Here is a 27,262-nt window from a genome sequence, read left to right on the forward strand (position 1 = left end):
GCAGGGTTCCTGCATCGCATAAGTGTGAACCGGTCCTTATTAACCACTTGCCGACCGCCGCCTGACTATATACGGCAGCGGTCAGCCCCTCCCAGGCAAAGTGACGTACCGGTACATCACTAGCTTGGGAGCCAATAGGGGGCAAGCGAGCACCGCCGGAGGCACGCTCCCGTCCCTGCTCGTACCCTAAGAAGCCCGCGCGTGTGACCGGACGTCGGGTCCGCCGGTCACTTGCGATCATCGGGTGGAGAGGGAGAAAGGCAGGCGGCTAATGTAAACAAAGCCGCCTGTCACTCTCCCCTGTGTAAAAGCACAGATCACTCGGTCCTGCTATGTAGGACCGTTGATCTGTGCTGTTACACCACTAGCCACATCCAGCACGAAAGAAAATGTATACGGAAGTTGAGCCGCGAATGAAATTGCCACGATTGCCAGAGAATGAGCAATAATTTAAAAAAAAGAGCTACACTCTAACTCTAAACTGGTAATCGTTAAAATTTTTTAAAGCGTCGCCTATTGAGATTTCTATTGACTGTAGTTTGTCACCATTCCACGAGTGTGCGCAATTTTAAACCGTAACATGTTGGGTATCTATTTACTCGGCGTGACATCATCTTTCACAATATACAAATAAATGGGCTAACTTTACTGTTTAGTATTTTTTAATTGCAGTGAAATGTGATTTTTCGTAATTTTTCCAAAAAAATGGCGTTTTAAAGACCGCTGCGCAAATACCGCGTGACAAAAAATATTGCAATAACCACCATTTTATTCTCCAGAGTCTTTGCTAAAAAAATGTATATAATGTTTGGGGGCTCTAAGTAGTTTTCTAGGAAAAAAATACTGGTTTTAACTTGTAAACAAAAAGTGTCCGAAATTGGCCTGGGGCTTAAGTGGTTAATGGGGCAAATCCTGAAGTGGTTAAAGCATTCCCTGCTGTAATCTAAATGCATAAACATGGCTTTTGCTGTGTTTTTATTTTGTGGCAGTATTTCTTTATTATATATTCACATTGTAACCCTGATATTCCATTTATTATACATAAATACTTAACATATATATTATACAAATGCCCATGTCCTATGAAATGTAACCACGAGCATCCTAATAAAACGCACCCCATGCTTTTTCCTGCCGTTTTCTGATTGGTCCACGACTTGAGCCAATAAAAGTAGGCAGTGAAGAGGGGCGTGCCCAGTGTTTGTTCGGGGGAAGAGTGGTGATGTTGTATTCTGCAGGTTTCTTCCAGCACCTTCCCTGCCCATATATCAGGGGCTCAGGGGGATGTGTCCGGCCACACTGCCACTTCCAGCATGAGGTGCCCGGGGAGCAAAGTGATGACACCAGTCCCAGTGTCTTGCCTGCCAAGGAAGTGGGGCCACCTAAAGAAGCCCTGGGTGAGCCATGCTTTGTGTACTTACCTCACTACACTGAGTGCTATCCTATATACAGAGGCTTCTATACAGTTCTGTGTTTCTGGTTAGTTTCTGGAGTGTTAGTTGAGCCCAGTTAATGTTGTGTTTACAATGAATGTGGTGTTAAATGCAGTGTGGGTGTAACAGGTTGATTTCTATAGCTGGGGGGAGGGGGAGGAGTGTTGTAGCCCATAGCAATTTAACCCAAGTCTACTCACACATGCAGGGTCCTTTGGGGAAAATTGATTGCTGATTGGGTTTGAACACATGTTGTGCTTGTCTCATTAGGAATCCCCCCCCCCCCCCACCATCCACCTAAAACAGGGATCCTCAAACTGCGGCCCTCCAGTTGTTGCAGAACTACACATCCCATGAGTCATTGTAAAACTCTGACATTCACAGACAAGGCTAGGCATGATGGGAATTGTAGTTCTTGAACAACTTGAGGGTCATAGTTTGAAGACCCCTGACCTAAAAGGACCATGGCTGGGAAAATGTCTAAACACTGTGAGGGGGGGTTGGGGAAACTAAAGGAATGCAGGAGTGCTTCCAGTGGGAATCTTTAACCACTTCAGCCTTGGAAGATTTTACCCCCTTCCTCACCACGCCCTATTTTGCGATTTGGCACTGCGTGACTTTAACTGACAATTGCGCGGTCGTGCGACACTGTACCCAAAACAAAATTGACTTCCCCCCCCCCCCCCCCCGCAAATGGAGCTTTTTTTTGGTGGTATTTGATCACCTGTACAATTTTTTTTTTTTTTTTTTTTTTAGAGCTATAAACAAAAAAAGCGCAACAATTTTGAAGAAAAATTTTTTTTTTCACATTCTTTTATCTCCTTAAAAAAAAAATTAAAAAATCAAAATTTTTTTAAATTTTAGGCTAATTTGTTTTCTGCTACATATTTTTAGTAAAAAAAATTGCAATAAGCGTATTTTGATTGGTTTGTGCAAAAGTTATTGCTTTTACTAAGGGAAAGATTTGTCATTTTTTGTTTTTTTGTTTTTTTCACTAGTAATTGCGGCAAAAATTTTTTTTTGCGCTATAAACAAAAAAAGTGACAATTTTGAAAAAAAAAAAAATATTTTTCACATTCTGCTATGACATTCCTGAAAAAAAATGTAAAAATCAAATTTTAGGCCAATTTGTTTTTTGGTAAAAAAAATTGCAATAGGCGTATTTTTTGATTGGTTTGTGCAAAAGTTATCACGTCTACTAACGGGAACGATTGATGTTGTTTTTATTTTACTTTTTTTACTAGTAATGGCGGCGATCGGCAATTTTTTTTTTTTTTTTTTTGCGCGACTGCGACATTGCGGCGGACAGATCGGACCCCTAACTGAAATTTTTGACACTTTTGGATGGACCAGGGACATTACTACAGTAATCAGTGCTATAAATATGCACTGTTACTGTAATAATGACACTGGCAGCGAAGGGGTTAATACTGTTGGTTATAAAGGGGTTAAATGTAAGCCTGGGGGAGTGATTCTAACTGTGGGGGGGTTGGGCTTGTGAGATGATCAGAGACATGCGATCCTATATAGCAGGATCACATGATCTATGTGATCATCCCAGGGAGAATGACAGACGGCTGTTTTTTACATCAGCTGTCAGTGGGGAGAGATCAAGGGTGTAAGGCAGCAATCGGAGCCGCCTGACGCACACACTGGCTCCCCGGCTGATGTGCGAGCGCCGTACATGCACGGCGATTTGCCTGTAGGAGCCAGCCTGCCACAGTACGTCTGCGGTGGCTGGCCGGAAAGCGGTAATTCACATTAGTGTGATGACAGACATCGCATGTGATTCGGAGCGCACTGCTCTGAAAATCGCATGTGATTTCTGTGCAATGCGAATTCAGCCATACAGATAGTATGGCTAAATTCGCATCTGATTCGGCACAAACACGCACAGTGGTTCACACTTATGCGATCGGATTCGTGTCCGAATGTCAGTTCGCACTCCGATATGTGAACTGATCTGGGGGTGTCGTTAACGTTGAATTGACACCCCCAGTGATTTGCATATGGCAGTGTGAACTGCATGCGCTGGGAATGCGATGCAGGAACCCACAGTAGATTCGCAGGGTCAGTGTCATTTTTACAGTAACAGTGCATATTTATAGCACTGATTACTGTAGTAATGTCACTGGTACCCCCAAAAGTGTCAAATGTCAGTCAAGGGTCCGATCTGTCCGCCGCAATGTCGCAGTCCTGCAAAAAAAATCGCAGATCGCCGCCATTACTTGTTAAAAAAAAAAAACAATAAAAATGACAAAAATCTTTCCCTTAGCTAGTAAACGCAATAACTTTTGCGCAAACCAATCAAAATACGCTTTTTGCGATTATTATTATTTATTTTTTTTTTTTTACCAAACGTATGTAGCAGAAAACAAATTGGCCTAAAATGTTAAATTTAGATTTTTAAATTTTTTGGGGGGGAATTTCATATAAAAAAATGTGAAAAATATTGTTGTTTTTGCAAAATTGTCGCCATTTTTTTGCTTATAGCGCATGATCAAAAAATCGCACAGGTGATCAAATACCATCAAAAGAAAGCTCTGTTTGTGGGGAAAAAAGGACGTCAATTTCATTTGGGTACAGCGTTGCACGACCGTGCAATTGTCCGCTAAAGTCACGCAGTGCCGAATCGCAAAATAGGCCCTGGTCAGGAAGGGGGTAAAGTCTTCCGGGGGTTAAGTGGTTAAAAGTGATTAAAAGTGCTGTAAGTGGCCAAGCATGGACATGCTGCTAAATGCTGGCCATTGTATATAAATAAAGTTCAGCTCCAACACAAACGGCTTGACCTGCATCCTAATAGGACCGCTGCATCAGGAGAAATGTGGAAACAAAAAATTGTATATATACATTTTCTCAAAATATAAAATAAAGTGCTTAAATATGCAAGAAAAGTAAATACAAAAAATGACGACAATTCTATTATCCAGTTCTGGACTGGAAGGTTTTGCCCCCTTAATGACCAGGCCGTTTGTTGCGATTCATCACTGCGTTACTTTAACGGAGAATTGTGTGGTCGTGCGACGCTGTACCCAAATAAAATTGTCTTCCGCCCCCCACAAATAGAGCTTTCTTTTGGTGGTATTTGATCACCTGTGCAATCCGCCCCGGCTATAAGCAAAAAAAGCGACAATTCTGGGGGGGGGGGGGGGGGGGGGGGGGGGAATTCTCATTCAACATTCCCAAGAAAAAAAAAATTTAAATATCAATTTTTCTTCCTGTTAGGCCAATTTGTATTCTACTACATATTTTTAATCAAAAAAATCTCTAAGCATATTTTGATTGGTTTGTGCAAAAGGTATCACGTCTACAAACTAGGGGAAAGATTTGTCATTTCTATATTTTTATTTATTTTTTACTAATGGCGGCGATGTGCGGTTTTTAGTGGGACTGCGACAATGCGGTGGACAGATCGGACCTCTAACTGACATTTGTGACACTTTTGGGAGGACCAGTGACATTACTACAGTAATCAGTGCTAAACATATGCACTGTTACTGTAGTAATATTGGCCGGGGAGGGGTTAACCTAGTTGGTGATCAAGGGGTTAAATGTATGGGGCATGGGCTTTTGAAATGATCATAGAGGCCTCCCAGCTGACCATCCTTCTCTCTCAGCGGCAAGTGATTGCGGGTGGCAATCGGAGCCGCCAGCCCCATGCATTGGCATCCCCGCTGCCGAGTGGGGGTGCACGCTCGCCCCCCAGCACCAGGCACGCAATCGACATACCCATACGTCGGTTCACGCAGGGGGGGCTGCCTGCCACAGTATATATGCGGCGGGTGGTCCTTAAGTGGTTATCCAAAGTGCCTTGTGCAATATGACTAAAAATGGAGACAAAGCACTTTTACATTTAGCCCCGGTTCACATTTGTGCGATCAGAGATTGCATGTAATTCGGGGTGGACTGCTCCTAAATTACATGCAATCTCATGTGCGGTGCAAATTTCAGCCATACAGTTTGTATGGCCGATTTCGCACCGCGTCCGCACTAAACACAAACATGACCCTTTTTTTTATCCGCAGCAGAATCGGATTGCATGGTGGTTCACACTAGTGCGATCTGATTCTGTGCGAACTTGCAGATCGCACTGCGATATGAGATTGCAACTGGGGGTGTCGTTAACTTATAATTGACACCCCCTGCGTATCGCATATGGCAGTGTGAACTGCCAGAGGTGCGGATGCGATGCGGGATCATGCTGCATATTCGCAGCGTTCCCGCATCGCACAAATGTGAATCGGGACTTAGGCACTTAACAATTTTATGTTTATCTTTTCTCCCCAAAAGATACTTTGAGAAAGTTTATGAATACGAACGCTGCATTTTTTTTTTGGTTCCATACTGTGATCCTTTCACCAGAGTACTGTGCCAGCAGCTTTCTTTATTTTATGCTTTAGCCCCCATTCACATCGGGCCGATTTGACATGTCAAGTTGCATGCCAAATCGGAGCCTATTGCCGGCAATGGCACTGTTCGAATTAGTGCGATGCCACCTTTGCGGCGCCACGCCAATTCTTAAAAGTAGTTCTGCACTACTTTTGGTGACTTCAAAAGAATGTGCATGAACCTGCACAGATGTCTCTCAAATGTATCCCTGAACCTGCATTTAGTGTGACCCTAGGCTAAGCGTGCAAATTCTTTCTCTGTTAAGTATTATCTGGAGAGATGGAACACCGGTTCAGTCATCCACACAGTATATCTGAGGTGAATAGAAACCTGCTCAGGTGCATTTCACAGTGGTTAGAACATTCATTCTGGCAGCAAGAGGGTCGCTGGTTCAAATCCCAACCACGACACTACCTGCCTGGAATTTGCATGTTCTCCCTGTGCCTGCGTGGGTTTCCTCCGGGTACTCCGGTTTCCTCCCACCCTCCAAAGACATGCTGGTAGGTTAATTGGATCCTGCATAAAAAATTGGCCCTACTGTGTATGTGTGTTAGGGACCTTAGATTGTACGCTCCTTGAGGGCAGGGACTGATGTGAATGTGTAATGTATATGTAAAGCGCTGAGTAAATTGGCAGCGCTATATAAGTACCTGAAATAAAAATAAAAAAACATTTAATAAACTGGTTAAGGGCTCTTTCACACGGGCGGTCCGATCAGATCCGCCTGTCAGTTTTTTAGGCGGATCTGATCGGATCCTCCATGCAGCTCTATGGGGCAGCGGGTGTCAGCGGAGGTCACCTCCGCTGACACCCGCTGCCATCCGCATCCGATCCTGTGCTGAAATCTGGACGGATGGAAACCCTATTTTTCCATCCGTTCAGTAATCGGAGCGGAGCGGATCTGATGAGAGCGGACAAGCGGTCTGCTCTCCTCCAATCCCCCATAGAGGGCAGCGGGTGCTGAGACACCTCCCTCTCCGCTCTGCAAGCGGAGACGGAGCTGTCATCCGCCCGGCTCAGCGGGGATCGCAGATCGATCCCCGCTGAGCAACACGGATCCGCCTGCGGAGGCGGACCGTGTGAAAGAAGCCTAACACAGTCACCCACACAGGAAGTATATCTGAGCTGCACTCCAAAACAGGTTAACAGTCCTTTAGACCTAAGAAAATCTGGCTGCAGAATACAAACAGGGAGCACAGGAGAAGTAGAGAAGACTTTTTTCAAGAAAAACAGCCACACTAAAAAATTATACTCCAAACCTAATAAAAAGAAGTTGTGAAACAAACCGGAAAATCAATACTTCCATTCCATAAAAATCAAGCAAGAATCGGATACATTAAGCCTGGGTTTATTAATTTACAATACTATTATATAGTCATTGGTGAGGCTCTCTAAGTCTCTATATCATATAGACTGATATGGAGACTTATAGAGCCTCACCAATGACTATCACCAATGGAGAGCCTGTGTTCCAGGCAGCCTCCCACCCCCCCATCCCAAGTTGAGGGGGTTAAAACCCCTTCAGACAGTGAGTGAGTCAGTGACTACTTACCTGGCGGCTGGCAGTCGGTGCGGAGTCAAACTTTCCCGCTGTCCTAACTCGAGCATTATGTCTCCTCCGCCAGCTGACGTCATCGGCAGGGGAAACCTAGTGCGCATGCGCAGCACCACCGCTATGAAGATTTCCAGCGCCGGAGCTCAACCCTGCCCCTGAGAGTCAATGTCACTCAGCTCAAAGCGCCCAGGAGACCGAGGGCGCCACAGGTACAGGCAAGCACAGCATAAGGGGCGCCGCCGGCACTCCCCGGTTACCGGTCCCTACTGATTCTGGTGCAGCAGGCAGGATGCTGGTGCCCCCTGCTGAGTTGCGTCCTAGGTGACTGCCTGGGTTGCCTTACAGGTAGCGCCGGCCCTGCGGTTAGGGACCTATGCCTTAGAGCCCATTTACACCATTAAAATAAATAAGCTGAAATCACACTGTGCGTTCCATTGCGATTCATGGTGTGAAATGGCCCTAAAGGAAACCTGCCTGCTCAGTCTTTTGTAGAATATACACTGAGCTGCACATACTGGGCTGTGGAGGGACCTAGGCATTCAACATGGAAGTGTTGCATGGTGACGGTTCTGGTAGCAACTGTACTTTGCAACGTAGGCAGTATTGGTATTGTAACGATTACTTACAACGCCTATGAGGAGGGAGAATGTGTAGAGAACAGCGTTGGATCGAGATTGGTCTCAGCTAAGTATAAGGGGTGGGCTGCACTCAAGTTTACCTTAAAGTGATTGTATACCTTAAACATGAAATATGAACAAAGCATATCCCTCTATAGTGTTTTTCTTTCTGTTCAGAGCAATAAGTGTAATTTCTGTCTGCTTAGTTCCTCTGCTATGAATTACTTCTGACACCAAGAGAAATAAGGTGTCGGGGAGGGATTTCTAGCTGATTGACAGCCTCAGCTCTGTTCCTGTGTGCTGTGTGAAGGGGGTGTATCAGTTCCCTCCAATCAGCTCTGAGCTCTCCTCACTGAGCTCTGCAGTGTGTTAACATCAGTTCTCCACTCCCTTTTTTTCTGACAGTCAGACAAGCTGTATAAATTCTGAACAAACCTAGGGGAGAGAAGACTACAAATAAACAGGTACAACTTGTGTAGGAGGATTTGTTTAATCTCTGTGCATCACCTGAGGGCAGTCACTTCACTGGTTTACAACCACTTTAACCCCTTGCCGACCATCCGCCATAGTTTTAAGGTGGCGGGACAGCTCTGTCCCACTAAACAATGTACCTGTATGTTGCTTCACGGGACCGCTAGCGGGGGCTTGCACATGCATGCCCATTCGCCACAGGGAAAGCTGATCAGCGGGTCCGGCGGCGGCCGGGTACCTGCGATCGCTCCCCGTGGAGACAGAACGGCGGTCTGCCATTGTAAACACGGCAGAGCAGACCTCTGTTCTGTCAGTTAGAAACACAGGGATCCTGTGTTCCTCTTTAGGAACACAGGTCTGTGTTTATGCAGCAAGCTCATCCCCCCCCCGCATAGTTAGAAAGCACCCCCTAGGGACACATTTTAACACTTTGATCGCCCCTGGTGTTAACCCCTTCCCTGCCAGTGTCATTAGCACAGTAATAGTGCAAAGTTTTAGCACTGATTACTGTAGTAATGTCACTGGTCTCCCCCCCCAAAGTATCAAAAATGTCAGTCTGGTCCGATCTGTCCGCCGCAATGTCGTAGTCCCGCTAAAAATTGCTGATCACTGCCATTACTAGTAAAATAAAAATGACAAATCTTTCCCCTAGTTTGTAGACGCTACAACTTTTGTGCAAAACAATCAATATGCCCTTAGTGTGTTTCTTTTTTTTTTTTTAACAAATATATGTAGCAGAATGAAAATGGAACGTAAATGATGAGAAAATTAGATTTTTTTTTTTGGGGGGGGGGGGGGAAGAAGGTTATATAAAGCTAAAGTAAAAAAATATTTTATGTTTGTTTTTTTTCAGAACTGTTGCTCTTTTTTTGCTTGTAGCTCAAAAAATTAAAACCACAGAGGTGATCAAATACCACCAAAAAGCTCCATTTGTGGGGAAAAAAGGACATCAATTTTATTTGGGTACAGCACTGCATGACCGCGTATTTGTCAGTTAAAATTACGCAGTGCAGAATCGCAAAAAATGGCCTGGTCATTAAGAGGGTAAAACCTTCCGGTCCAGAAGTGGTTAAAGGGGAGTTCCAGTTATTTTTGTTTATAAAGTCAGAAGCTACAAAAAGTGTAGCTACTTACTTAAAACAGTCACTCGCCTGTTCCATGATCCAGCGGTGTACATGATCCAGCGGTGTACTAACACAGCAGTGTTTTTCACATGTCCTCCCTCGGCGGCGCCTGCATCTCTACTATGGACACCCGGCTGTGACAACTTCCGGCTTCACAGCCTGGTGCCCATTGCACATGAGCGGCGCTGTGCTCTGTGACTGGTCCTGAAGTCTCCTAGGACCTGTCATGTGTCCCAGAGAACGTTGAGAAGGAGAACTTCTGCTTCTGATCGCTTCTGTCATAATCCGCTACTTGCTCCTCCCCAAAAGCTCAGTTTCACGAACAGGAGTCGGGGAGGAGGCCTTAAAGCAGAAGTTCCACTTTTGGGTGCAACTTCCGGTAAGGCCCCCCTCCCTTTTAGAGCCGAGCCATTTTAAATTTTGAGGGGTTATAACCCCTGCTTGGTTCTATTGCTGTCTGTGTCCCGGTCTTCCTCATTGGGAGTGTGGTTTCTATAAAGAGAAACAAATGTGTTTAGCCTTCTTTTTTAACGGTCCATCAAATGTTGTGTTTACTAAACTACCTATCTGATTAGGTTCCTAAAAGGGTTATTAGACCCCACATCCCCACTTACCCAGCACAAATACACTCTGGCACAATATAGGACATTAAAAAGGAGCTCCAGTCTGGGGGAAAAAAGATTTAAAGTCAGCAGCTACAAATTCTGTAGCTGCTGACTTTTCCTATAAGGACACATCCCTGTCAAGGGATCCCGTGTATTTTGCAACCTTAGCTGATTCTTCAATTGGCTTTGGTTGCATGTACCAGCATTGTAAGTGAGGGAAAGCGGCAGCAAAGCCTTCAGGTTTCACAGCCGGTTTCCTACTGAGTGAGTCGCTCTGTGCTTTCTGGATGGTCCCGCTGCCTTCTGGGACACGTGTGTTTCAGAAGGCGGCGGGGGGGGGGGGGGGGTGTTGGTGTTAGAGGAGGATCTGGAAATGTTTGTAGAGTTCTGCGGCGATCCTCCTGGAAGTGGGAGAAGGTAGCTGTCAAAACCAGGTATCCGCTCCCCTCCCCACCCCAAAAAGTGCCAAATGTGGCAGTGGAGGGGGTGGAGATGGTGCGAACCGGCCTTTTCTTCCCCTTTTGGGTGGAGCTCCCCTTTAAGGGTGTCATTCAAAAAATGAATGTGTAAACAATGTATTAGTCGCTAGAACAGTACTTCCATGATGTTTTACAGTGGATGGATGGAATATACTCTAGGCTGTACCTTCGTTCCGAGGAGAGAAAGGCTTCTTCCTTCCAGAATAGTGCTGATGATACATTTTCTTCACGGCTTTCTCAGAATAAATCTGCTTCCTCCAAGTACAGGGAATACTATGAATAAGTATTGTAGCGTATTAATGCATCATATTGTCATGACATTTTCAAACATAAACCTCCTACTTCTATACAACTACAATCAATCATTGTATTCCTCAGAATATATAAAGCTGGATGAGGTTGCTAGTAGATGGGAGTATATTTTATCTGTGTATTGTATAGAATAGTGGGAGCAACGCCTTGTAGGGAAACTCCACTTTCATGGGAAAATTGCAAAATAAAAAAATAAATAAAAATGGCTTATACTATTGCACCACAAGTCCTATTGTAATGTATTGGTAAAAATGACCCTTTCTTTTCAATTTGAAGCTATGACATTTTCTGTAAAATAAGCTGCAATATGGCAACTTGGAAGTGTTATGTACAGCGGGCGTACAGAACATCTCCCAGAAATTTCATTTCTTGCTTATGATTTGCTCACTGATTTTTTTTTTTTTCCCCTGGAAGTCTGCACTAAAATACATATCCTATTTTAGGAATCCTCTGCAACAAAAATGTTTTTTTTTTTTTTTTTTTAACAGCATTGGTGCCACATTATTGCAGTATGCCAAAATCCAGGCCTTGCTGCCCATGAGGCCATTTGAGCCTCAGGCAGCACTTATGGAGGCACAGTAGGGGGCAGCACTGAGGTCAAGTTACCATACTTTACATTCTGTTTTAAGCGCATGTTTTGCTCTGTATATTTCACTGGTGGTTATGGTACAATCAGTATAAAAAATGGTGGGGGGGGGGGGGGGATACCGCGCTAATGTCCCAAAAAACTAAAATACGTAGCAGCCAGCACCGCAAAGGACAAAATGTGCAAAAAAGTTATAACAATATGTGCAGCGCTAATATAACATATTACACCGGATTCAAAATATTATGTACACGCAAGATAAATCAAATTGATGTAAAAAATCATATGGAAAGGTTGTGGAAAATTGGTGTCAATAGATAATCCAGATTATCAATGACAGATACTACCTACACATGTATACCTGTTACTGATAAACCATCATAAAAGAATAAACAAATACCTTCACTTAAGTTGTGATATGGTGAACTGAATAACACCACAAATCATAATAAATGTGCAATGTCCACATGAAGTGTAAAAATAGTCCATACAAAAGAGTCCAACAAAACAAATCTCCAAATTGTGATCCAAGTGGATACTGGATCGTTCCAAAACCCATGACCTGAAATAATTGCTGTGAAGAATTTCACCACCACCAAAAATAAGAGGTACCAAAACAAAAATTGATACAATCAGTTGTGCCCTAATGTCCTGGCAACTTATACAGTGCTCACTCCTGACATGTATTTCTCTCCAGCCACCTTCCCCTTAGGCCCCTTTCACACATACGGTCCGTTTGTCCATTTTTCAACCATCCGTTGACAGATGAAAAAGGGACATCAATGCATCTGTGTTAAAGAATGATTATCCGTTAACATCCATTTTCATCCGCTTCCGTCAATACCGATTTTTTTGGAACTGATAAATGCCCTATTTTTCAAAAAAGGATCGGACGAAAAACAGATGTCCTCCGTTGACATCTGTTTTTGTCTGATCCGTTTTTAACAAAATAATTTATCAACATTTTGTATGTAGAAAATATAACCTATGACCCAGGTAGTAAAAAATAAGGGGGAAGTGGCATCCCATAGGAGATCTTCAATCCTGGCCCTTGATGTCTCCCATGAGCGACTCATAAACCTGGTCCATCTCAGGCCAGGGTTATGGGACTTATTATGTCCTGAATATAGTGACCGAAGTGCGGTGAAGAGGCTATGGGAAGAAATATTCGTAGAAGTTACGCCAAATTGGGCTGATTTGAATGCAAAGCAGCGTAAACTCTGTGGTAAGTGTCTGCTTAATATTTTGGGGAATTTGTGACCCATATCACCTGGGGGCATACGGAAACTACTGTGTATGTATTTGTCATGCTGACACTTGTAGTCCACCTACATCTCATCCTTTGGCATGCTGACACCGTTGGTACACCTACATCCCACCCTTGGCATGCTGACACTTGTAGTCCACCTACATCTTATCCTTGGCATGCTGACACCTGTAGTCCACCTACATCTCATCCTTTGGCATGCTGACCCTGTTGGTACATCCCACCTTTGGCATGCTGACACCTGTAGTACACCTACATCTCACCCATGGCATGCTGACACCTGTAGTCCACATGTGCTCTTAAAATAACATTGCATCGTTTTGGAAATTCTTTCCGGTCATTGTCTACTTTTCAATATGTCTAGGAAAAAAAAGTTATAAAGTGGAGATCAATCAGGGACCATTACAGACGGGACCTCAGAGGCAGAAGAATCCCGTAGTGGTTCTGGAGCCAGGAAGAAAAAGGCCATCTATTTCAACATGCTGGAATTTCTGCGAAGTGTCATAGACCTAAGACCGCAAGTGACAACTATTGGAACATGTTATATTGACCTTTTCAAAGCAATGGTTTTGCAAAGAGCAGTTCTATCCTCTAGTTCTCAGGTCCTATGATGTTGCCCATGGTATACTCCTGCAGAGTGCACCCACAGCAAACCGCTTGCTATGTGGGCAATTGTGCATGCACACTAGACTCGCTGCCTGTATCCACTGACACAGACAGTGCAGCCTAGGACAGCTTCACATGCTATGCTCAGTGACTGTGATTGACAGCAGTGGGAGACAATTGTTTCCGCTGCTGTCTTTGACTATGTTTGGTGATTTCAGATTAATGTAGAAGGTGGTGCACCGGGGGGGTGCTGTATTATCAGTCAAGACCACTTTTAATCCCCGCAACTTAATATCCTATTCATACCTGAGGGTTATTTACTAAAGCTATAGAGTGCCAAATTAGTCACAATTCTGCAGAGAAACCAATCGGCTTCGAACCTCGAAAAAAGGCCACGCTGTAGTCACGCTGTACAAGGTGGCGTCAGTCAGGCGACTTTGAAGCCACCCCAGTGTGAACCGAGCCTAAAACATGGAAACTGAGTGTCTCTGAAGAATTGGGACTAAATTTTACCCTTGGTACATAAACCCCATGGTTAACATTTTTTGTTATCCTCCTATAATGACCGATTTTAACATATATTTGCAAACATTTTTACATTCTTTGTTATAGTACTGCCTCAAACCTCTGAGGAACAAGAACCAGAGGAGGATACAGATAACGAGCAGGAAGCAGAGGTGGGAGGAGCTGATGTACCGGAGCAGTTGAGGACCAACCACCACATGCTCAAGTGTCACTGCAACCCATGGCTTCCCAAGATCGAGGAGGACAACATGTGCCTGTAAGCATTTACAAAGATAGCCTTTAAGAATTACGACAAAAATAAACATGTTTTAGAAAGCCAAATGTCAGAATTAATATGATTGTACTCTATAGAGTCGTCCACAAAGAACAAGAAGTTCTGGAAGTTCTCAGCGGCCTAGAGGAGGTTCCAAAAAAGACATGAATGCAGCCATGATATCGTTTATGGAGGACATTAAGACAATGCGACAAGACTACACCACGGATCCGTTTGAGGACAGAAAGGATCCAGATGTCGCTTTCCTGAGGAGTCTGCATAATCTTAGCCAAACTCCTAACACTCGGAAAATGGATTTCCAAATGTCCATTTTTAATTTTACTGCCATGTGTTAGGGCTGCAGTTGCTGGAGATCCCATGCCGGAGTTCCACTATGTGAGCCCTCAATGCCGGCCTTTCCACACGTACCCCTCTGATGCATCTCCAAACATTCAGCAGCTACATGTCCAGCCACATTTTCTGCCTCCCCTACATAGCCAACATAAGCAACGCCCACCAAGCAACTTTTACTCAACTCAACCAAGTTCTTCCCAGGGCTCATATATCAGTCCCAACAATACCCAATCCATCGAGTCCTCAGGTTCCCAGGTTCATTATGGAAGTTCCTCCCAATCTTCAGCCCATTTTTCTAATTCACTCAGTCTGTATTATCATCTGTGAAATGGTTTGAAACATGTACCCAGTGAGCTGAACTCCATCTTTGCATACAGTATCTCACAAAAGTGAGTACACCCCTCACATTTTTGTAAATATTTTATTATCTTTTCATGTGACAACACTGAAGAAATAACACTTAGCTACAATGTAAAGTAGTGAGTGTACAGCTTGTATAACAGTGTGAATTTGCTGTCCCCTCAAAATAACTCAACACACAGCCATTAATGTCTCAACCGCTGGCAACAAAAGTGAGTATACCCTGAAGTTAAAATCTCTAAATTGGGCCCAAAGTGTCAATATTTTGTGTGGCCACCATTAGTTTCCAGCACTGCCTTAACCCTCTTAGGCATGGCGTTCAGAAGAGCTTCACAGGCTGCCACTGGAGTCCTCTTCCACTCCTCCATGATGACATTACTGAGCTGGTGGATGTTGGAGACCTTGTGCTCCTCCACCTTCAATTTGAGGATGCCCCACAGATGCTCAATAGGGTTTATGTCTGGAGACATGCTTGGTCAGTCCATCACCTTTAGCCTCAGCTTCTTTGGCAAAGCAGTGGTCATCTTGGAGGTGTTTGGGGGTCATTATGTTGGAATATTGCCCTGCGGCCCAGTCTTCAAAGGGAGGGGATCATTCTTTGCTTCAGAATGTCACAGTACATGTTGGCATTCATGGACCCTCAATGAACTGTAGCTCCCCAGTGCTGGCAGAACTCTTGCAGCCCCATGACACTCCCACCACCATGCTTGACTGTAGGCAAGACACACTTGTCTTTGTACTCCTCACCTGGTTGCCACCACACACACTTGACACCATCTGAACCAAATAAGTTTATCTTGGTCTCATCAGACCACAGGACATGGTTCCAGTAATCCATGTCCTTAGTCTGCTTGTCTTCAGCAAACGGTTTGTTCTTCCTTGTGCATCATCCTTTAGAAGAGGCTTCCTTCTGGGACGACAGCCATGCAGACCAATTTGATGCAGTGTGCGGCATATGGTCTGAGCACTGACAGTCTGAGCCCCCCCACCCCTTCAACCTCTGCCAGCGGTTTAGACATTAATGGCTGTGTGTTTACAAGCTGTACACTCACTACTTTACATTGTAGCAAAGTGTCATTTCTTCAGTGTTGTCACATGAAAAGATATAAGAAAATATTTACTAAAATGTGAGGGGTGTACTCACTTTTGTGAGATACTGTATGGCCCTCACTAACCTAAGATCAGTGGATGAACAGTCCAAACTGTATGCAGCTATTGCAAAATGCAGCATACCACACTTTTACGGGTTCAAGCCAAGCACTCAGGGCGCAGTGCGGTATGCTGTATGTAGCTGCAGCTACATACAGTTTAGAAAGTACATCCAGAGGCCTTGCATACGTTGGTGAGTGACACAGTTCTCAATTAAAATATTTTCATATGTTGACAAGTTCGTAGAATGATGCAACTATTGTCCCAAATTCTGTTGCTTCAGTGTTTTTAGAATTTTTGGTCAGATGCTACTATGGTATACTAATGTAGAATTACCATAATTAAGATTTGTGGCATTCACCAAACTTTGGGAAGAGAATCGCTCTACTCCACACAACTCACAGGAACAGAGCTGTTGGTCAATATGGTGGAGGTTCCTTCCCTTGCACCATTCTTGTTTTCTTGTCCAATTTTCAAGTTCGATGGCTAAAATGCCCACCTACATTTTTACTTTTCTATCTGCAGCACTTTTCTCTCTACATTCTGTTCAAAGTGCTACATTTCAAAGGCTTATATGAGAGTTGTCATGTCTGCATTTTTTGCTAATGTTGGGAAACATGGTGGTTTCACTGAATAAAAATTTCTAATGCAAGAAAAATGTGCTTTATTTCGAAATTTAAACCTAGTGCACAACAGATGCAAAGATTACACACATTGCTAATCAGCCAATCACATGGAAGCAACTGCATTTTCTCATCTAGACGCGGTAAAGATGACTTGCTGAAGTTCAAAACGAGGACCTAAAAAAGTGGCTGGTGTGTGTATTTACACATGTTGATACTGCCATGGAAGCTCTCCTTCTGGGGACACAAAATAGTCCGCAAATGTATCACGCATGGCAGAATTGTTGGGTCGCAGTCCAGTATAACGGATAGAATTGATCTCCTCTTCGACAGTAATGCCTTCTTTGTCCCGTATAATGTTTTGCAGAACACATGCTTGCATAACTAGTTCTGCTTTCTCCAGGCTAAGTTGAATGGTGGTATGGAATATTCTCCACACTTGCCAAAATGCCAAAGGTGCATTCAATAAGGTGCCTAGCACGACTGAGCTGGTAATTGTGCCTGGCATACAGCCTTAGGAGATGCCTTGAAAAGTGTGAATGCCTCATCAGCTACAAGCACATGTGTTATATCTGACCCTGCAGTTCCTGGAAGAGGTTTGTCTGATGGTAAATGGAAGCCGCCCTCAAGTAGCCTTCTCCCCATTTCGGATGCTCTAAACACTCTTCAGTCTGCAGTACGTCCGTACGCACCAATATCAATGGCTACAAACTTGTAATCACTGCCACAGATTGCCATAAGCATAAGGGAGAAGTATTTTTTATAATTAACCACTTTAGGACCTTTCACATTGCTGCTACTGTGGCAATGTGGCACGATCCCGTCCAGTGACGTAGGCCTACGTCGCTGGACTCCTCCCCCTGTAGGCCGGAGGCACGCTCCCGCTGCTCTTCCCCGATCGTCGGGGAATCTAGTTTGGAGATCCGCTCGCCTGTGTAAACGGAGCGGGCGGATCTCCTCAGTGACAGGGAGTGACAGATCGCAGTGTTCAGCATAGCTGAACATCCGATCTGTCCCTGACTCAGTCACCTCCCCCCACACACGTCAGTAAGCACTAGGCATACATTAACCCCTCCCTCTCAAATAAAATTAACCCCTTCCCTGCCAGTGTCATTTTTACAGTAACAGTGCATGTATATATAGCACTGATTACTGCAGTAATGTCACTGGTAACCCCAAAAGTGTAAAAAAATGTCAGTCAAGGGTCCGATCTGTCCGTCGCAATGTTGCAGTCCCGCAAAAAAAATCGCAGATCGCCGCCATTACTTGCTAAAAAAAAAAAAAAAAAAAAAAAGACAAATCTTTCCCTTAGTTAGTAAACACAATAACTTTTGCGCAAACCAATCAAAATACGCTTATTGTGATTTTTTTTTTTTTTTTTTTACCAAACCTATGTAGCAGAAAACAAATTGGCCAAAAATTTTAAAAAAATTGGATTTTTACATTTTTTTGGGGGGAATTTCATATAAAAAAATGATAAAAATATTGTTTTGTCAAAATAAATGCTTTTTTTGTTTATAGAGCAAAAAGTAAAAATCGCACAGGTGATCAAGTACCACCAAAAGAAAGCTGTTTGTGGGAAAAAAAGGACGTAAATTTCATTTGGGTACAGCGTCGGACGACCGCGCAATTGTCAGTTAAAGTCGCGCCCAGTGCCGAATCGCAAAAAGTGGCCTGGACGTAAGACGGCAAAATCCTCCGGTGGTAAAGTGGTTAAAAAACCTGAACCCAGATCCAGGCGGCATCTGAATTCAGACGTGTTTTCTGTCCAGGTATCCAACACAATTAGGGAATTGGGTCTTTATCCAAAATCCATTTGAGATTTCCCGCCCCATGGATCTATCTTGAACGGGCATTACAATAGAACGAAGCTCCTCCCATATTGCTTGACACGTGTCATGCACAATTCCAGGGATTGTAGAGATTCCCAACAAAAAGTAGTGGTTTAGGGATGTAAAGGATTGTCCAGATGCCAGAAACCTAGGAAGAGTAATATTTTTAAGTAATACCTTTACAACGGAACATTCAATAACAAGCCCTTCATGTTTATTATGCAGGAAGACACAATGCCTACCCCCCAATACACACAGCATGCCATGATGTACTTGGTTTTACATTATGTTGGAAATAATCAAGCAAAAAGGCTGTATTACCTCAGGGTAAGTAGAAGTCGCTCCTCTGGAGGCACATAACGTCTCATGTATGTGTTCATCCGTTCCAAACAAGAAAGCAACTTTTCCAATAAGTCGAACGTTGATGGATTCATTCATGTGAAATTGAAAAATTTGGTTGGAAAATGGCGCAAATCTGCATAGTGCATAGCAACAAAACCTTAAGAGGGCCTCTTGAGCAGCATGGGATGTGTCCAGTACTGACGTCTTCTCGTAGAAATCTTCCTCCTCATCATGTTTCGTCTCCTCACATACGACAACATGACAAATAAGGGCACATGGTCAAAAAATGTCATCAATTGCTATATAGCAAGCAGAAAACCGCAAGGAAATGGGAAGCACACAGCAATAAAGCTGAAGCCGCAAAGCAGCATGGGAAGCACAATGCACGCTGGGGAAAAGCAAAGCATCATGGGAAAACTCCCATAATTCAGCAAAAAATGGATGACCACGGACTGAAAACGGATGAAAAACGGATATGAACTGAAATGAAAACGGACGTTGACTGATGACAAATGTGACTGAACAGACCGTATGTGTGAAAGGGGCCTTACTGTACATGCAATCTTCCATGTGCCATGCTCCCCCAACCCCCCCCCCCCACCCAAAAATGGGGGTTTGGGAAGGGGTAAGCAAAGAAGTAATTTGCTGTTCCCCAAACCCGGGTCCAGCTCTAAGGAGCTCAAGTGACTCCAGAATCAAGGTAAGGGGTAGGTTATCCCTTTTGTTCCCCAGTGGGAAAACATCTCAACCAGCCCTTACATTCTTCAGATCATTCAGGAAGGCTACCGCCTAGAGTTTTCATCTCAGCCAGTTTCAGAGATAACCATGACTTGCCCATCAAAGGAGGTACCCAAAAGGGAAGCCCTTGTAAGGGGAATTCAAGAACTGGCAGAACAGAAGGTAATAAGTCCTGTGCCGGTAAGCCAGTTTTAGCAAGGCTTTTATTCCCACATATTTGTAGTCCCCAAAACCCTCAGGGAAGTATCGCCTGATCATAAATCTCAGGAACCTAAATTCAATTCCTAATATACAAAAAATTCTCAACGGAGAATATTTATTCAGTCAGAGAAAATCTGTTGAAAGATGTCTTTATGACTACCCTGGATCTCAGGGATGCCTACCTGCATGTTCCAATTCATCCGGAACACCAGGCATTCTTGAGATTCGCAGTGGTCACAGAAGGAGGGACTGCACATTGGCAGTTCATAGCCCTTCCTTTCGGCCTAGCAGCCAGTCCAAGGATTTTTTCAAAAGTGCTGGCAGAGGCGGTGGCCCATCTTAACCTACAGGGTCTAGCCTTAATCCCATACCTGGACAATCTGCTGATTTTTGCACACTCAGCAGATCAAGTCAGTGCAGATACTCTAAAAGTGCTAATGGTTCTACAAACCTTAGGATGGCTAATAAATGTAGAGAAATCTTACATGAAGCCAGCTCAGGTTCAGACCTATCTGGGTTATCAAATAGATTCCAGAGCTCAATGACTTTTTTTTCCTCCCGGAGGAAAAGGTGGAAAAAGTGGTCTCCGCAGCAAAAAGTGCGTGTTCTCTTCCTCGGTGCTTAAGAAAAGAAGTCCAGATCTGCTCAGACAATGCTACAACAGTGACTTACCTGAATCATCAGGGAGGGACCAGATTCAACACCCTGTTAAGATAAACTCAGGAAATTCTGTTATGGACAGAAAGGAGAGTGATCTCCCTGTCAGCCATACACATAAAAGGGAAGGACACCACCATGTTTGACAATGGGGATGGTGTGTTCAGGGTGATGAGCTGTGTTGCTTTTACGCCAAACGTAACGTTTTGCACTGTTGCCAAAAAGTTTGATTTTGGTTTCATCCGACCAGAGCACCTTCTTCCACATGTTTGGTTGTCTCCCAGGTGGCTTGTGGCAAACTTTAAACGACACCTTTTTTGGATATCTTTAGGAAATGGCTTTCTTCTTGCCACTCTTCCATAAAGGTCAGATTTGTGCAGTATATGACTGATTGTTGTCCTATGGACAGTCTCCCACCTCAGCTGTAGATCTCTGCAGTTCATCCAGAGTGATCATGGGCCTCTTGGCTGCATCTCTGATCAGTGTTCTCATTGTATGAGCTGAAAGTTTAGATGGACGGCCAGGTCTTTCGTAGATTTGCAGTGGTCTGATACTCCCATTTTAATATTATCGCTTGCACAGTGCTCCTTGGGATGTTTAAAGCTTGGGAAATCTTTTTGTATCCAAATCTGGCTTTAAACTTCTCCACAACAGTATCTTGGACCTGCCTGGTGTGTTCCTTGTTCTTCATGATGCTCTCTGCGCTTTAAACGGACCTCTGAGACTATCACAGTGCAGGTGCATTTATACGGAGACTTGAATACACACAGGTGGATTCTATGTATCATCATTAGTCATTTAGCTCAACATTGGATCATTCAGAGATCCTCACTGAACTTCCGGAGAGAGTTTGCTGCACTGAAAGTAAAGGGGCTGAATAATTTTGCACGCCCAATTTTTCAGTTTTTTTATTTAACAAAGTTTGAAATATCCAATAAATTTCATTCCACTTCATGATTGTGTCCCACTTGTTGTTGATTCTTCACAAAAAATTTGTTTTATATCTTTTGTTTGAAGCCTGAAATGTGGCAAAAGGTCAAAGTTCAAGGGGGCTGAATACTTTTGCAATGCACTGTATGTGTGTGTGTGTGTATAATATATATTTTTTAAGCACACCCCCCCCCCCATGCTCTCACGCATATATAAACAGCGATCGCACCACACATCAGTGGTAACCTGTAAAGGCTTTTAGTATTGCCTATGGATAATTTTATTGTAGCGAGACATGTTTGGTATCCACTTGGCGCAACATCTTTTATATTTTACCATTGCGTTTGCATGTGCTAAAATTCTTTAAAGTAATTGTAACACCCTCCAGTTTGTTCTCTGCGGCCTCTGCTTAAAATATTTCTATCTGGTCATGTGACAACACTTAGGAAATTACACTTTGCTACAATGTAAAGTAGTGAGTTTACAGCTTGTATAACAGTGTAAATTTGCTGTCCCCTCAAAATAACACACAGCCATTAATGTCCAAACCGCTAGCAAAAAGAGTATATCCTTAAATGAAAATGTTCAAATTGGGCCCAAAGTAATATTTTGTGTGGCCACCATTATATTTCAGCACTGCTTTAACCCTCTTGGGCATGGAGTTCACCAGAGCTTCACAGGTTGCCACTGAAGTCCTCTTCCACTCCTCCATGACAACATCACGAAGCTGGTGGATGTTAGAGACCTTGCGCTACTCCACCATCCATTTGAGGATGCCCCACATATGCTCAATAGGCTTTAGGTCCGGAGGCATGCTTGGCCAGTCCATCACCTTTACACTCAGCTTCTTTAGCAAGGCAGTGGTAATCTTGGAGGTGTTTTTGGGGTTATGTTGGAAAACTGCCCTGCAGCTCAGTCTCCGGAGGGAAGGGATCATGCTCTGCTTCAGTATGTCACAGTACATATTGGCATTCATGAATGAATGCATTTTAGCTCCCCAGTGCTGGCAGCACTCATGCAGCCCCAGACTGACACTCCCACCACCGTGTGTCACTGTAGGCAAGACACAATTGTCTTTGCACTCCCCACCTGGTTGCTGCCACACATGCTTGACACCATCTGAATCAAATATGTTTATCTTGGTCTCATCAGAACACAGGACATGGCTCTAGTAATCCATGTCCTTAGTCTGTTTGTCTTCAGCAAACAGTTTGCAGGCTTTCTTGTGCATCTTTAGAAGAGGCTTCTTTTGGAACGACGGCCATGCAGACCAATTTGATGCAGTGTGTGGTGTATGGTCTGAGCACTGACAGGCTGACCCTCCCCCCCCCCCCCCCACCCCTTCAACCTCTGCAGCAATGCTGGCAGCACTCATAGATCTATTTCCCAAAGACAACCTCTGAGCATGTGCACTTTCTTTGGTCAACCATGGCAAGGCCTCTTCTGAGTGGAACCTGTCCTGTTAATCCGCTGTATGGTCTTGGCCACCATGCTGCAGCTCAGTTTCAGAGTCTTGGCAATCTTCTTATAGCCTAGGCCATCTTTATGTAGAGCAACAATTCTTTTTTCCCTAAACGTCTTTCAGGACAGCACCTTGAGAGATGGCTCCTCCCTCACCAACAGGAAACGCCCAATCCACCAAACTTTAAATGGAGGCTTCTCCCCACAATTCCAAAGTTTTTTGTTTCCTCCGGCTGAGGAACACCTTAGTGGGGAGTCTGGGGCTCTTGAGGTGCTGTCCTGAGACCGGGCTCCCTGCATCCACCTTACCACTTTTTTTTTTTTCCCCTATGGAGATTTGCTTCCTCCCATCCACGCGACCGACTGCAGTGTATGGGCTCCCTCTTCCCTTTCAGTGCTCAGGTGAGCCAGGACCCCTGGGAGTGCAGCCCCTGGACTACATTCGGCTGGCGGTTAGGCCTTTTTGTTTTTCTCCACCGCTGGTTCATTTTATATTTTGCCGCCGCTTCTTCTGTGAACGAGTGACGCTTGTCCGGCCCGAAATTAGGTTTCCGGGAGGGGCAGCACTCGTACAGGGGGCGCACAGCATCATTTCCGCTGGACGCAGGGGAGGAGCAGGGCTGGTGCTTATTTCCAGTGCAGGGGCTCTCTGGGAATCCAGAACCGGTATCCCCAAAGCCATCGGAACTCTGTCAGCGCCGCTATGGAAGGAGCCTCCACAGCATGTGGGACAGGCACCAGCAAGGCCCAGGTAAGGGGTAATTGTGTATTTACCCTTATTGTACTGTGGGGTCTCTCTCCTTCCTTGCTTCCCCCCCAGTGGCTGGGGGCTTGTCAGGGCACATGGGGCTTATTTCATGACGTCCTGTGCACCTAGGTGGCCCTGAGGTATAGGCTGACTCGAAAGCTTTTTTGTATTGTTCTTTCATTTTTATTGCAGGCTAAAAGTTCTGAAGTAGTTATTAAAAGAAAATGCCCTTCATGGAAAACATCTGAAGTTCCGAAAAAGACACTGCCAGGGGTGCATTGAGTGATTCCCTGGTTAAAGAGGAAGCGTCTTCAGCATGCAGCGACTTAATTGCATCAGTGAGGAAGGAACTAAATGCTACCATCCAATCTTTCCGGTTCATCTTTGTCAGATCACTCGAGTCAGCCATCAGCCTCCCATTCCTCTCAGGGCTCACAATCAGTCCCTTCGGTGGAAAAAGAAACCGTTCCTCCTACCCAAGGAAGTTTTGTTCCCCCTCTCATTCTAAAGAGGTGTTGGAGGAGGAAGGGGTGCAAAATATACCCTCAAAGTAAAAACTGTCCTTAGAACAGGTAGACGGTCTGTTAAAGGCAGTTTATATCACTTTTTAGGTTTGGAAGAAGAAAAGGAGTTATCCGTGCATGATAGGATGTATGCAGGCCTGGGTGAACCTTAAGGTCGCACCTTCCTGGTGCATTCAACCATCTCAAACTATCAAAAATGAATGGGCCCGAGCCAGAAAAGAAACCCTTTTTTCTTAAAGCTTTTAAGAGGCGGCGTTTTCCATTCGCTGAAGACCCAGGGGCTCCTTGGAATAAGGTACTGAAAATTGATGCATCTTTTTTCCAAGTTTCTAGGTCAACTGATATAGCTTTCACAGACATGGGAATATTAAAGGATCCTATGGATAAGAAAATGGGATCAGCAACTTAAAATAGCCTGGCAATCCATAATGGGTAATCTCAAGCTGGCTATGGCAGTCACCTGCGTATCCAGAAATTTGGAATACTGGGTTAGTCAGCTCAAAGCCCATATCACAGCGGATTCACCAAAACAGGAAATCCTTGACTCCTTTTTCACTCTATCCATGGCTATAGCTTATATTGCAGATGCGTTGGCGGAATCGGTTAGGATGGCAAGGTCAGCAGCGTTGACCAACTCGGCCAGAAGAGCTCTGTGGTTGAAGACTTGGCCTGGAGATACGGCTTCCAAGAACAAACTTTGCGGAATTCCGTTTGGGGGGGGTCTCCTGTCCAGAACTGAGTCTAACTCAGGCCCGAAGAGAACAGCTGACAAAAAAAGGTCTTTTCCTCTTAAAAAGAAAAAGCAGCCACCTAAATGGCTTTTTTGACCTCAAAGGTCTCAGCAGGATAGCAGGCCCCAAGAGAAGAGAAAAAATTGGTCAACTCAAAGATCTAGGGGGAAAGAGACCGTCCTTTTTCCATCCTCCTGCGTCAGCCAACAAAACTAAATGACAAGACATTGCCAGGTGGGAGGAAGATTGAAAGAATTCCTCCCCCACTGGGCAGCCATAATAAAAAGTCAATATATTTTGGCTATGCTGTCCTAAGGTTACCAGATTCGTTTTTGGATCCTCCTCCAGAAAGGTACTTGGTCACGAACCTTCCAAGAGACACAACAAAAGCCCTGGCTATGAATTACCTGATGCAACGGGGAGTTGAGTCGGGTACCATCGGGGGAACAACATCATTCCCATATTTTCCTGATAAGGAAGCCATCCGGGGATTTTCGTCTTATCCTCAATCTAAAACCATTGAACTTGTCAGTTTTGTACAGAAGATTTCGAATGGACTCAAACTTCACTGTCCGAACCAAAGGATGCTTCATGGCATCTATCGACTTAAGGGATGCCTATCTACATATTCCCATGGCCACTCAGTCCCAAAAATTCCTGAGGTTGGCAGTGGATATGGGGAAGGAAATATTCCTTCCAGAGGACAAGCAAGCCAAGATCCAGAGTGTAGTGGCTATGCTACAGACAAACCAGGAATTGGCTTGGACCTTCCCGGTCAAAGGAAGAGTAACAGATGCCAGCAGGTGGAATGGGGAGCCCATTGGAATCAGAATCTGGCACAGGGTGCTTGGTCCCAGACAGAGGCAATAAAATCCTCGAATTGGAGGGAGATAAAAGCAGTCGCTCTGGATTTGGCTGCCTTCTCTCCAAAACTCCAGGGGACTCATGTACAAGTCTTATCGTACAACGCCATAGCGGTGGCATATTTAAACAAACAGTGGGCACAAGAAGCAGGATCCTGCAATTGGCAACCAAAATTTTGGAGTGGGCAGAAAGTCAATTACTTTCCTTAGCAGCGATCCATATCAAGGGCACGTTAAACGTCGTGGCGGATTTTTTGAGCAGGAAGAAAATCCGGGAAGCAGATTGCAAAGACTTCTGGATTTAGGCTCCATTGATCATAAAGACTTGGGGACAGCCAGAAGTGGATCGGTTTGCGTCAAGAGAACGCAAAACTTCCTCTTTACTTTTCGCTCCACGAAACAACGATTTCCTGGGGATGGATGCCCTGGAGCATACTTGGAACTTCCTGTTGGGCTATGCTTTTCCCCCCTTTCAGCTCATTCCGCTTGTACTACGGAAAATACAGAAAGAAAGAACATTGGTGATCCCGATCACTCCATATTGGCCCAAGAGAGCCTGGTTTTCAACTGTACTACAGTTGGCAGTCAAACCTGCCTTTCAGATCCCTCTTCGTCAGGATTTGCAACTTCAAGGCCCAGTTTGTCACCTGGAGGTAGCCAGGCTGAACCTCGCCGCCTGGTATCTGAGGAGCAAATACTAAAAAATAAAGGGCTCTCAATCTTTAGTAATCCACTTTACTTTCCAGTAGGAAGAAGGTTACTAGGGCCATCTATGCTAAAGTTTGGAAAACCTACAACACTTTGTCATTCAAACAACCGAACTTTGGAAAGTATTGTTTCAATATTGGATTTCTTGCAAAATGGTGCAGAAAAAGGTCTGGCTGTTAGTACTCTTAACATGCAATTAGCCGCCTTAGGAGTATTTTTGGAGAGGCCGATTGCCTCAGAAGCTCTGGTCGCAAGATTCTTTAAGGTTCTTACTCCAAAAATACCTACCAAAAATTTTCCCAAATGGGATTTATCTGTGGTTCTATAAGCCTTCGCAAAGGAACCTTTAAGAAATCTTTCCCTCAAGACAGCATTTCTAATTGCAATAACATCCACAAATAGGATCAGCGAACTACACGCTCTGCCAATTATTGAGCCTTTCTTGTCTGTCTATCCTGATAGAATTGTTCTCAAAATGGATCCGGGTTTTCTACCAAAGGTGGCGGTCAGCGAAAAACCGGTCCCAAGATATTGTCTTACCGACTGTGTCCTAGCCCTACAGGGGCTAAGGAAAGACACAATCTGGATGTGAGAAGAACCCTGTTACGCTACCTGGAGGTAACCAGGGAATTTAGTTCTTCAAAATCTTTATTCTTTTTGCTGGTAACAAAAAGGGTTGCCAGGCATCAAAGGGGTCAATTGCTAGGTGGCTTAGGTAAGCTATTTTAGAGGCTTACTCCCAAATGAAATTCTCTCTCCCGCAGGGGATTAGGCGGCTACGTGCTCAAGCTATCTAACGTTTGCATGCCATTATAGGTT

At 44.4% G+C, this 27,262-nt stretch overlaps 1 protein-coding gene across 1 annotated transcript in view; it reads left to right on the forward strand.

Moving 5' to 3' along the window:
* Positions 1 to 1,222: 1,222 nt before the first annotated feature.
* Positions 1,223 to 27,262, forward strand: part of LOC309544326 (RNA exonuclease 1 homolog) — a gene marked incomplete at its 5' end in the record, with an annotated part of 167,665 nt that continues 141,625 nt past the window's right edge. The window contains one exon of the mRNA XM_082243232.1: positions 1,223 to 1,397. Within this exon, the coding sequence (XP_082099358.1) occupies positions 1,223 to 1,397 (175 nt within the window). The remainder of the gene's footprint in view (positions 1,398 to 27,262) is intronic.

Source organism: Pelophylax lessonae (genome assembly GCF_965119305.1).
Source record: "Pelophylax lessonae genome assembly, chromosome: 1".
NCBI classification, from domain to species: domain Eukaryota; kingdom Metazoa; phylum Chordata; class Amphibia; order Anura; family Ranidae; genus Pelophylax; species Pelophylax lessonae.